The sequence below is a fragment of the Pygocentrus nattereri genome, chromosome 1 (genome assembly GCF_015220715.1).
Source record: "Pygocentrus nattereri isolate fPygNat1 chromosome 1, fPygNat1.pri, whole genome shotgun sequence".
NCBI lineage: Eukaryota > Metazoa > Chordata > Actinopteri > Characiformes > Serrasalmidae > Pygocentrus > Pygocentrus nattereri.
In genome coordinates this window covers 45,702,733-45,714,386 of record NC_051211.1, presented here as the reverse complement: position 1 = coordinate 45,714,386, position 11,654 = coordinate 45,702,733, and the positions used below count along the sequence as shown (strand labels likewise).

At 40.0% G+C, this 11,654-nt stretch overlaps 1 protein-coding gene across 2 annotated transcripts; it reads left to right on the top strand.

Annotated features, from left to right (window-relative positions):
* Positions 1-2,523: 2,523 nt before the first annotated feature.
* LOC108444134 (C2 calcium-dependent domain-containing protein 6-like) lies at positions 2,524-11,598 on the top strand. Of its 2 annotated transcripts, none has more exons than XM_017725118.2 (14): positions 2,524-2,669; positions 3,946-4,072; positions 4,187-4,304; positions 4,445-4,520; positions 6,933-7,073; positions 8,229-8,306; positions 8,742-8,844; positions 9,005-9,056; positions 9,204-9,328; positions 9,624-9,755; positions 9,863-9,907; positions 10,005-10,073; positions 10,189-10,277; positions 10,552-11,598. In XM_017725118.2, the coding sequence occupies exons 5-14, from the start codon at positions 6,979-6,981 to the stop codon at positions 10,610-10,612; spliced, it is 849 nt and encodes a 282-aa protein (XP_017580607.1). In that variant the 5' UTR covers positions 2,524-2,669; positions 3,946-4,072; positions 4,187-4,304; positions 4,445-4,520; positions 6,933-6,978; the 3' UTR covers positions 10,613-11,598. The 2 variants fall into 2 exon arrangements, with proteins under 2 accessions (XP_017580607.1, XP_017580606.1); XM_017725117.2 differs by lacking the exon at positions 2,524-2,669 and adding an exon at positions 3,761-3,865.
* Positions 11,599-11,654: the final 56 nt, after the last annotated feature.

The window sequence follows — 11,654 nt, the reverse complement described above, 5'->3', positions numbered from 1 at the left end:
CCCTTGGAAATAAACTGATTTTCCTGTTGCCTTGTCATTGACTTAGGACACCCCTTAAGCCTGAAGATGAAGCATCTGCTGTTGAGGAGTATTGGGCTAACACCCGTGGTGAGCTCAGTTTGTTGTTCAGTCTCTTAAATGTCTCTTTTTGTGGTGCTTCCCAGCACCACTCATTTTCTCACTGAGTAGCTCTTGAATTGGGCGTGTGTATGATGCCAGGTGAGGTAAAACTTGCCCAGGTCGTTGGCAATACCCATTACTCTCCTCACCCCTCCTACTCCAGTCGATTCTGGCATCTCCATGATGTCTCTGATCATGTCTGGATCTGGTGACACACCATCTGCTGTGACTCGGTGGCCCACAAACATAATGCTGTCTTTGACAAACTCACATTTTTTGTTTAGTGTGAGTCTGTCTTTCCTCAGCCTCTGTAGGACCCTGTGCAGTCTTGTGTTGTGTTGTTGCATGTCCTCTCCATACACAACGTTATCAGCATGACACATGCCACCTTTGCCACCTTCCAGCATCTGTGACATGTGACGCTGGAAGTGCTCTGGGGCAGATGAAATCCCAAATGGCAGACGGTTGAACCCATATCACCCAAATGGGGTGACAAATGTTGTGAGGAGTGAGCTCTCCTCTGATAATAGGATTTACCAGAAGCTGGAGGTGGCATCCAGCTTCGTGAAAACTTTCGCCCCAGCCAGCATGACTAGCGTATGGTCAACTGCAAGAAAAATGTGTCTCTCTTGCCGTACCCACTTATTTAGACGTGTGAGATCGACACAGAACCTTGGGTGTTACAACCATGCCGGCACACCATCATTTGGGTTTGGTAACTTTCTAAAATACCCCCATGTCTTCCATGTTATTGAATTCTGCTTTCACTTTCTCTTGCAAAGGCAGGGGCACTCGGCGTGGCGTGGACAGAGCATATGGAACCGCCCCTGGCTCCAACTCTATCTGGCTCTTTCAATTTCCCCAAGCCTGAAAACACTGTGGGATACTGTGCTAATCCTCACCGTGTGGACTCGCTTCATCAGTGCAAGGACTTTTATTGCAGGGAGGTCCAGTAATGGTTTGGACAGTCTGACAACCACATAAATGTCTTGTTCTGTTGTTTTGTGCTCGAAGCTCAGCTTGCCTTTAAACTGTCCTTTAACATGCGGTTTGTGATTTCGCTGGTCCATATAATGCTTTTCTTGCTGTCTGCAGTGTCCCATGGCTTTTGATGGAGTAGGTGCTGCTTGGAATTGCTGTGACAGTGGCTCCTGTGTCCAGCTTAAACACAGTCTTTTCCCTGTTTAACTACAATAGTTCATTCCACTCCTCCTCCTCTTCAGAGCACATTTCTCCCAAGAAAGCAAAATCCTCCTCATTGCACTCTTACTGTGCCTCTGTAATGTTATGGACGCCACTGCTTGATCTGCATTTCTTTGTGAAGTGCCCTTTTATATGACACCTGCTGCACTCATGAGCTGGACAAACTTTCCAGCAATGTTTTTTCATGTGTCCACACCTGGTGCATTCGGATGGCTTTGCGCCACTTTTCTGGTTTTGGCCTCTCACTGTTCTTTTTGAATAATGTTTCAACCCTGCCAGCTGCTCTGTCCCCTGTAGCACCGGCTACCACTTTTTACCGCTGCACTCTGTCAACTCACTGTCCAGCTGTAAGTTTTCTGTTAGCTTAGCATCACATAAGCTGTTCTCTCAGAGCCCTGAACTCACAGTGTTCCACCAGTGTATGTAACCTACAGTTGTTCTAAACAAATGAACACTTTCATCTGGCTCTTGGCATCTTCGAAAATGATGTTCCTTCTGCAAACACAATGCTCCATGCTGTCTCACATGACTTTTTCTGCTCCTCAGTTAGGTGGTAACATATTTAAGATGTCCTTGGCTTCATCACCCACATCGTACATGAATGCATTCACTTGAAATTCCTCTGATTCCTTGTTCAGTTCAGTTGCTATTATATAGCGTTCATAGCGTTTCAGCCATCTCGGCCATTTATTAGCATTAGCATTTATTAGCGTTAGCATTGTTCAAACTGGCACCATTGCTCCTCCCTCTCTGTTTCCTTCCATTTTCAGGGTTTTTCCTTCTTTTAGTCCGCTTTAACTTCTTTGTTTTTCCTTTTGACTTCTGACACCACGTTACTGTATGTTACTGGCAGAATGGGACTGAGTCACGTTAGCAGTGCGGTAACTATGCATGGTTTATTATTCCAAAACAACTGGGAGTGCAACACACAAGGTCCATGTAACCAGTGGCGCAAAAAGGGGGTATGCAGCGTATGCGGCGCATATGGGCGCTGCACTAGAGGGGCGCCAAAACGATGCCGGAAAATTATTTCTAGTCTGCATTTTCTGTAAGAGCTGTTTGTTCAAGTATGATAATACACATCAAAAAACAGCACAGCACTAATCAGGTGCCCATCCACTCCGTCCCCTACCCTCCTGTCATTTGCTCCCAAACACAGGCGCTTGAGAACGCACCCCATAGGGAACGCGTCAAGGCGTGTGTTTTTTTTTCCGTCTTGGCGCAAGTACCTGGATGGAGGGGCAGAAAAAAAAGCTCTCCGGGGCACAAAACAGAAAACGGAAGAGGGAGAGAGAAAAAGATGTAGGGATGAAGAAAAGCTTCTCAAAGTGGTTGAAAGACAGCAGGTTGGTCAGTTATTCACCTACGTCACCTTTGTCTACCAAAACGAGACTGTAGGGTACGAAAGTAGCGTTGGACCACTGGGTTCTAGCAAAGCTGCCTCACTGCTGCGTTCCCAAATGCACTTATTCAAAAATAAAGGAATCTAATAGAGGTCAAACCTTCCATAGTTTCCTCAAAGATCCCGTACTTCACCGTGAATAGATTCACACAATCAGAAGAGATCGCCTTTTCAGTTTAAGATGCATGTGTTAAGATTACTGTGCTAGCTAAGGCTAGCCATATTAATATTACCCAGCCAGCCAGATGAATGATAGCAGTGAGGCAGCAAGCTAACGTTAATGCTAAACTTGGTTCTCCAGCTACGACCTGATTAACCCTGAACTGGTTATTTTCTCGGTTTAACTTCAAAACGAGTGACATTAGTCAAGCCATAGCTCTTTATAGTAGCCTGTTTAGCTAGCTAACCTAGCTAGTCAACATTCTAGTTAATATCCTAACCGTGGTAGCCTGGTCTAAAGCTCAGCTCGCTGGTGGCACTAAATCATCTTAAACTCTTAGTTTCTAGCCACATTCAGACACATTCAGCCTGTAACTGTTTTAGTTGAGTTCTCCTTTACATTTTTATTTATTTTGTCCTTTTATTTATTTAATTTTCTGTTTTACATTTTTATTTATTTTATTCCATACTTTTCGCCTTTTACCTTTTTATTTCATTTATTTCTTCCTTTTATTTATTCTGTCTTCTGTTTTACTGTTTATTTTATTTCCATAATTTACTTTTTTATATAAAGTTGGTGTTTTAACCCTCTTTCTTTGTGCTTATATTTTATTATTCTAATTATTAATCTCTATTTTATTGCGTTACATTTTAGCCTGTCCACTTATCAATTTATTCTGAATTATTTTATTTCTTCTTAATTAAATCCTCATTGCTTGTTTTTTGCTCTTACCATTTAATTTGTATTCTGTTTATAAAGTTCCTTATTTTAGCTTGCCTGCTTAAATATTTGATTTTAATTTTAATTTTTTTCAGTCACTTTAAGTTAAGGGGCGGGGTTTTGGGGGGGGGGGGCGCCGATAATATGTTTGCATCCACCTCAGAAAGTATGTAGTTGCACCCCTGGCTGCAAGACACACAGACAGGCACCGAGTGCAGTATATCTGCTGGCCTGAAGGACTGCATCCAGAAGCGGGGCAGGTAAGTGTATATTTGAGGGCTGGATAGGATTGGAGTCAGAGACGAACAGTTGTTTATGGTTGTATCTTTGCATTTTTCAGGCTATTGCATCTTCATCAAGGTCTAGATGAGTGCAAGACAGGAGAGGATAGAGTGCAGTTTTTGGAGAAGCTGATTCTGAAAAAGAGTGTTAGCTCCAGCTGTCCCTGCTGAAACACCACCTCTCAGGTATGTGGCTGTGCTGGTGCACATGGTTACCCATTCTGCTGAACTGCAGTGCTAGTGTGGTGTTTTGTTGTGTGGTGTACTGTGTTTAGCTCAAGGTAACACTGTGTGTGACAGGACCTGTCTAAAGCTGAGAGACAAGACAAATGAGGAGGACGCGGACAACAGAAAAACAGAGGGAAGAACAAGAGGAACAACGGCAACATGCAAGAAGAGGAAGTAGAGAGCACCTGCAGTAAATAAGAGTGCTACATTTCTCCAAATAAAAGCAATGTTTTGCTCAGTTTTACAGGAGGTGTAACTTCACTTTTTATTTGAAAACCCATGAAAGATTTGTGTCCATAACTTTCCACTAACTACTTTCCACTGTTTCAGGTTTCATTACTGAACTGTGTCTGATATCAAGGGCTGCTGCCTTGCTACCTTCATTTAGAAGGAACTGGATTTGAAGGTACGAATCCAACGTTTTGCTGGTTGTTTTTTTATCTTTCAGAAAAACTACTTTATGAAGACTGTTTTGGTTTTTTAAAAGTGCAGCAGGTATTTTTCTAAAATTAGACTGCAGTGGTCAGCAAAATGGTCAGTCAAGAATTCCAAATTCTAAAATAGTGTGTTCCAAATAACTAAATAGCCAACTAAATAGTTTGTTGACCCAGATCATTTACAAGAAGGTTGATTTAATTTTCCTGCCTGTGTCTATTTGGAGATTCTGCGTGATCCATCAAGGTGCCTCACTGTAAACCGGCAAATCGGAGCAGAGCCCGTCAATATAATTCCAGAGCCCCCAAAAAGGGACAACAGCTTGTTTTATTCTGGAGCCAAACCATAGGATTGTAAATGGGCGTGTAAAAACACATCCGAGCAAAGTCACATATCATCTATGCAGACATCAGAGAACAATTAAAAATTTCTCTTTAATTAAGTGGTTAAGATGTAAACAAACTCAGAGTCGTTAGACGTGAAAAAAATCACAGAAAAACATCACATATAAACACGAGTCGGTTAAAACATTTTTTAAATTGATGTAAATTTACACCCCGTGACCCTGAGGGAGAAGTGGCTTAAAGTGTGAGTGTGTGTGTGTGTGTGTGTGTGTGTGTGTGTAAGTAAATTTCCAGCAGAAACTGCAGTAATCTGTATGCCTTAAATACACCAGCTCACTGTAAAATTATACATTCTGGCTGATGCAGGTCATGCTTTCTCAAAGAAATTGTAAATGACTAACAGCGTTTAATTAGCTGTTATTTTCATGCTGGGAAAATGATTGGTATTTGTGCAGCCTGCCTTATTTTAGCACTGGAGGCAGAGCTTTCCATCATTATTTTGGTTTTGTTCATTCTACTTTTATTGTTTTGTTTACAGTTCATTTCATAGGAGTTTTTCTTGTAACATGTTATTTCAAACCCAAAGATATGTTTGAAGACATTTGACAGGTTTTTTTCTTCTTATGCTGTTTTTTAGTTTACTAGTTTATCCTGTAATATTATTATTATTATTATTATTATTATTATTATTATTATTATTATTATGGGATATTTGGTTTCACTGGTATGAGTGCAAGTGCTGTAATATGATGGTGGGTACATGATGTGATTGATGATCAGCCCTATGTTGCTAGTTAGATAAATCTGAAGAATTTGTGATTTGTGAAAAACCACCATGGGATATGACAGCAACAGCCTAGCAACAACTTAGCAACCACCTGGGATACCACAGCAACAGCCTAGCAACAACTTAGCAACCACCATGGGATATGACAGCAACAGCCTAGCAACAACTTAACAACCACCATGGGATATGACAGCAACAGCCTAGCAACAACTTAGCAACCACCATGGTATGCAACAGCCTAGCAACAACTTAGCAACCACCTGGGATACCACAGCAACAGCCTAGCAACAACTTAGCAACCACCATGGGATACAACAGCAACAGCCTAGCAACAACTTAGCAACCACCATGGGATACAACAGCAACAGCCTAGCAACAACTCAGCAACCACCTGGGATACCACAGCAACAGCCTAGCAACAACTCAGCAACCGCCTGGGATACCACAGTTAGATAGTTAGTCAGATAAATCTGTGATGAATTTGTGATCTGAGAAAAACCACCTGGGATACCACAACAGCCTAGCAACAACTTATCAATAACCTGGGATATCACAGCAACATCCTAGCAACCACCTGAGACTTCAGAGCATCGAGACAGACAGACAGACAGACACATTTTTATATGCCATATGAAACTGATTCGCTGTATTTACAAGAAGTGGTATGAGCTGGTCTAACAGCACATATTATAGACATGACTAACTGTGAGTTGCATCAGTATTGTAGTGTAAACTGCATAGTGAAAATACCATTACAGTAATTGTGAAATATTGCAAGCCAACATTAGTTTCAAGTTTCATGTTCATTTGTAGTTTGCTCAACGTCAGGACATATATGCATTGTAATGGTTGTGGTGATGCTCAGCTGATCACTCTACAGAAAGGAAATAAGTACAAACAAAAATACAAGAAAAATGAACTGAAATATCTTAAATATACAAAATATAGAGACAATGTACGTTTAAAGAGACCTAAGTGACTCAGTGTTATTGTTATTTATAGTGACTTAGTGTTAAACTGTTATTGTCCAAAGCAGAGATATAATAATAATGCTGACAGTGTGAAAAGGTAGCTGGGAAGGACCCACAGCTTCACAGCTTGTTCAGAAGCCTGACAGCCTGTGGGTAGAAACTGCTCATTAACTGGGTTGTGTTAGCCTTTATGCCGTGAAATGTCCTGCCTGATAGCAGGATGGTGAACAGGCCGTGTGCTGGGTGACGCTGTCTGACTGGATCTTTTTGATCTTCCTAAGGCAGCGGGATTGGAAGACGTCCTGTAAGGCTGGAAGTTTGTTGCCGATGATGGCTTCTGCCTTCCTCACCACTCCTTCAAGGGCCTTGCGGTCGCAGGCGGTGCAGCTGCCGTACACTCTCAGAAAAAAAGTACTATTCAGGTCTATTTTTGTTCCTCAAGGTACAAGCAATGTAAATGTACCCTCACAAGTACAATAGTGGTCTTTAAGGTCTTATTGGGTACCTTTAATGAGTGATAAAGGTACATTACATATGCTTTTCAAATGATCAAATGAATTACTAATTTAATTTTTAAACAAAACAAGACTTTGTGTGTGGTCAGTGCATATTTTCAAAATAGCAAATATAAGAATATCATTGAATTATCATGCCATGACTTATTTTTACATTATGTTCATTTTCCAGCCTTTCTTTACCTCCTAGAATGAAACAGGCTGCTTTTGTTACTGTGCCTTTGAGACTGAAGTTTGTAAATAAGTGAAAAAGCAATTCCAGGCTGAAAAATTCCTAGTACTTCATATATTTCAGTGTAAATGGGTGAGACTAAACTGCTTAGACTGGATATTTAGATAACTAGTTAGTTAACTAGCAAGTTAAATGTCATGCATTCATTTCCAATTATGAGGATAAGTGGACACTGTTTTGTATTTTTGTTATATTTCGTCATCAGAATAAAATGTTTAATAAATCCTCTCTATTAGTTAATTGGCCGAAAAAGGTCAAGAACTCCACAAAGCTAAAGTCAGCTTCTTATTCGCCAGATTCTTGCTCAAATTTCACCATTCCACCTTAAATCGTGCAGCGATTACATTCTGGCACTGGGATGTAATTTTGACTGCTGCACCATTTAAGGTGGAACTGGAAAAACATGCTGACGAAAATGAATCCGACTTCAGCCTCACAAAACGTTCAGGTCAAACGGGCAGCAGTGAAAAAGCAATGGACATAACTTAAAAAAAAAAAGTCCAAAAGTAAGTCCAAGCTGCCACAAAAGATCCATTTGATCCATTGATCCGTACTCACTAAATATTGTGCTAGTCACGAAAGTTTACAAATTCTATGCTCTACAGCCAACAGTATTCATTCATTGTATGGATGAGTCCCAAATGACTTTCTTAGCTATATATTGCACGGTTGGGGTGCAGGATCCAGTATTTAAATCCCTACGTAGTGCACTATGTAGGAAGGAGGGAGCCATTGAGATTCAGCCCCAGTACAAGAAGATGGAGCCACTGGATTGGTGCTACAATGTTAATTTGGTGACCAAAACTCAAAACTCCGTCTTAATTTCTCAGGTGGAGCCTGCAGCTCCAAGCTCATCTGGAAGAAGGATGTTGCAGAGAGTGCTGTCCACAGTCCGCTCCTTGGTTGAGGTACCTATTTACTTCTCTACTGTCCAAAGATGATGTTTTTATATATATGAGAAATCCCTTCAGACAGAATATATTCAGATTCAGATTCAGATTCCTTTATTGATCCCAGGGGGAAATTGCAGTTGTTACAGTTGCAGCCATTTATGTAAAAATAAACACTTTACTAATAATTTAAAACAATATATAGAATTTACAGTATGTACACCAGAAGTACTCAAACTGTGAATTTACTCAAACTGTGAATTAAAAAAAATTTTTTTAAGTATTTGAGTCAAATGATAACTTGCCTTTTTTACTCTGCAAGTGCACATTAAATAAGTTAAGCTTGAGTTAGCTCGGAGTAAAACATCTCGCCTCTAAAAATTGATTATTGCTTCATTCATTGAATTATTATATATATTTTTGTTCACTTACATTTTTATCGCCACCCTGCAGCCGCCTCAGATCCCGTTCCTCAGCTCGGTACATTCAAGCTGAGGTAGAAGACGAGCATGAGGAAGTTTCTCAACCACGTCAGCTGATTCCACTCGGAGCGCTGGTAGGTGTTATTCATGTTTAGAACAGATTAAATAGATTCATTTAAATTTCTCTGTATTTGAGCTACTGTGAAGTGTAAAGTCACATTAATTGACTGCATTATGAAATGATGTTAATACATAAAGCTCTTGAAATGTATGTATTTTTCTTTCCATTGACAGGCAGGGGTCCTAACTGTAAACCTGAAGACCTGCAGAGACTTCAGTAAATCTGGTATGTTTAAAGTTTCTGTCAGTCTCAGTGTTAAGTCTAGATTTTAGGTTTGCGTTTGTGTTGATATCGAGCCACAAAACTTATCAGCTGATTTTGTTTGCCTTGATCAATAATTATGGTTCTGGTTTGGCTGTTTTTCTGCACCAGCTCCTTTGAAGAAAGGCAGTCGGGCTGCTGGGAGGATCACTATTGGGAGAACGGTGAAGTACACCGTGCAGCAGCCCTACAGCGACCCCATGTGCTTTGATGAATGGAAACACTTCTCGCTACAGGTTAGTATTACTTATCAATGTCTTCTCTCTTTGCACAGCAGACAAATGGGTTTTAACCCTCTGGTGTCTTCAAGGATTTGAGATTTTGGCATATCTTCTTAAACTTGCCTTTAAAGGCACTTGCATATAACGTGATACCCATTTGTTTAATGTAAAAATGCTGTTATCTGCATGGCTATTTTACAAAACCACTGCAGCAACTTCAGCGGGTGTATATTCTGTTCTGAAGTCATTCTGTAAGACATTGATACAAATAACAAAGCCCCCCTTACCTTTCTTGTCTTTGTGTTTGCAGATCCAGAAGGAAGACATTTGCGGTGTCCAGCAGTCGAGTTTGGTGGTGGTGGAACTGATTATGGTGGATCCTGATTTAACCACCCCCGTACTCATTGGCAGAGACACCATCATGCTGCAGGAAATCCTTAAGGTAAGATACGTTCTCCTTCTACCTCTATTAAGGTTTTATTTAAGCCACTCAGTGTCACTGATTACCAAAAATGAAAACTTAACCTTTTTTTTTCTCTTTTCTCACAGAAATCTTCATTGAGTCATCAGTTTAATTTGAGGCTCATGCAGAAGGTAATGTCTTACCATTAGTAAAAATTCTCTTATTTTATTTCCTGCTTGTGTGAAAGAGAGAGAGAGAGAGATATGATTTTATTTCTTATGTTTTCAGAAAGTCTGCAAGCTGGACGCAGATCTGGCGTTCTCATACGGCTCAATGCGATATGGATATTCTCATCAGGTATGTGTCCAGAACAGATGTAGATTGTACTGTTATCTGTATAAGTGTAGCAGCCGTGTCATTGCTTATAGTAATAAAGATGGTGATGAGCATGTTGCGTTTTCTCTCCCTGTAGATCAAACATGCAGGAAGGACCATTGAGAGTATGGTAGAGAAATCTCTCTTTCCCCGCTGCCCTCCTAATGAAGACCGAGATCCATTATGGTAAGATTTACACCTATATTTCTTTTTTAAAATAATGCTTACATAGTTATAGAAAATGTGTTTTTCCAGCTTTAACATTTAATTGCATAAGACACATTCAAAGCTGCTGTAAAACACTGTTATAACTCAGTTAGCAACTGTTATGTTGCTAGTTTTTGTTAACAAACTAGTTATTAACAGTAGTAGTAGTAGTAGTACTAGTAGTAGTAGTAGTAGTAGTAGTAGTAGTATCCATATAGACAAACTGACAAATGTGTCTGTCTTTCTCTCTCAGTAATGTAATCACCCCCTCTGCACGGACCCGACTGGACTTCATTCCCTCTGTGATGCTGTAACCCCGCTTTGCTGTAGCTCACTATAATTCCTCTTTACAGGACAAAAACCATAAGAATAATGTGTAAAGCTGCTGTTGACATTAGCCGTGTTGGAGGGCTGTAGCTCCAGGTTGGTAACAACAAAAGCAAGTTAACATGCACATCGATCTCCATTCAGAATGCGGTTATGAGAGGAAACACAGAATCCTGCAGTAATAGTTTGTGCTAAAATTATGTTTTAGGCCAAAACTTTATAACAAAATTATCAAAAAGCAATCTCTCAGGCATGAAGTCATGCAATCATAACCTTTTTGTGTAATAACGGGATGTAGGTTTCAGAGCCAGTAAACTCGTCGGACATCTGGTTCCTAGTACTATAAAGGTGCACTCTGTACATTTCTTTGGAGAGGCACATTTCAGACCGAATCACTCCGAATAATTTTTGTCACTTCTAAACCTCTCAATGACTAAGTCATTTTGCAAAATGGGCTGAGTTCCCCTTTCAGTTTCCTTCGAATTTTGTTCTGTCGTATCCTTGTTTATCTGTATTTTGTCTTAAAGTATGGGTTAGTCGTTTAACAGTGTGAATGTGTACGCATGTGTGTGTGAGACAGAGAGTATACACGTGTGTTTGTGTGTGTGTGTGTTTGTGTGGGGGTCAGTGATTGAGCAGAATTGTGAGTGTTTGAGTGAGTATTCCACCATGATGGCTAATTATTGAATGAATGCATAAGCAAGTGAGTGACGGAATGAATAAGTGAGCAAATAAGCAAATGTGTGAATGACTGATTGAGTCGGTAAGTCAGTGAGTTAAAATCATTTCTTGATCATTATTTTCTCAGTTTATTTATGTATTTAGAGTAAACCAGTTACATGTAGAGTATATCTACATGTAGTTTATCAAATCAAATCAAATCAAATTTATTTATATAGCGCTTTTTACAACTGATGTTGTCACAAAGCAGCTTTACAAAAATGGGAATCACAGCACAGAGAATCAGACAAAACACTGAACATAATATACAGAATATACAGAATATACAGAACCCCAGAAGTTTAGTGT

What these genes read in the sequence shown, in the direction of transcription:
- LOC108444134 (XM_017725118.2), top strand. Translation starts at nt 6,979, where the DNA reads ATGATGGCTTCTGCCTTCCTCACCACTCCTTCAAGGGCCTTGCGGTCG. An exon ending in CAGTCCGCTCCTTGGTTGAG is followed by an intron (nt 8,307 to 8,741) that starts GTACCTATTTAC and finishes GCCACCCTGCAG; the next exon opens with CCGCCTCAGATCCCGTTCCT. An exon ending in CAGAGACTTCAGTAAATCTG is followed by an intron (nt 9,057 to 9,203) that starts GTATGTTTAAAG and finishes TTTCTGCACCAG; the next exon opens with CTCCTTTGAAGAAAGGCAGT.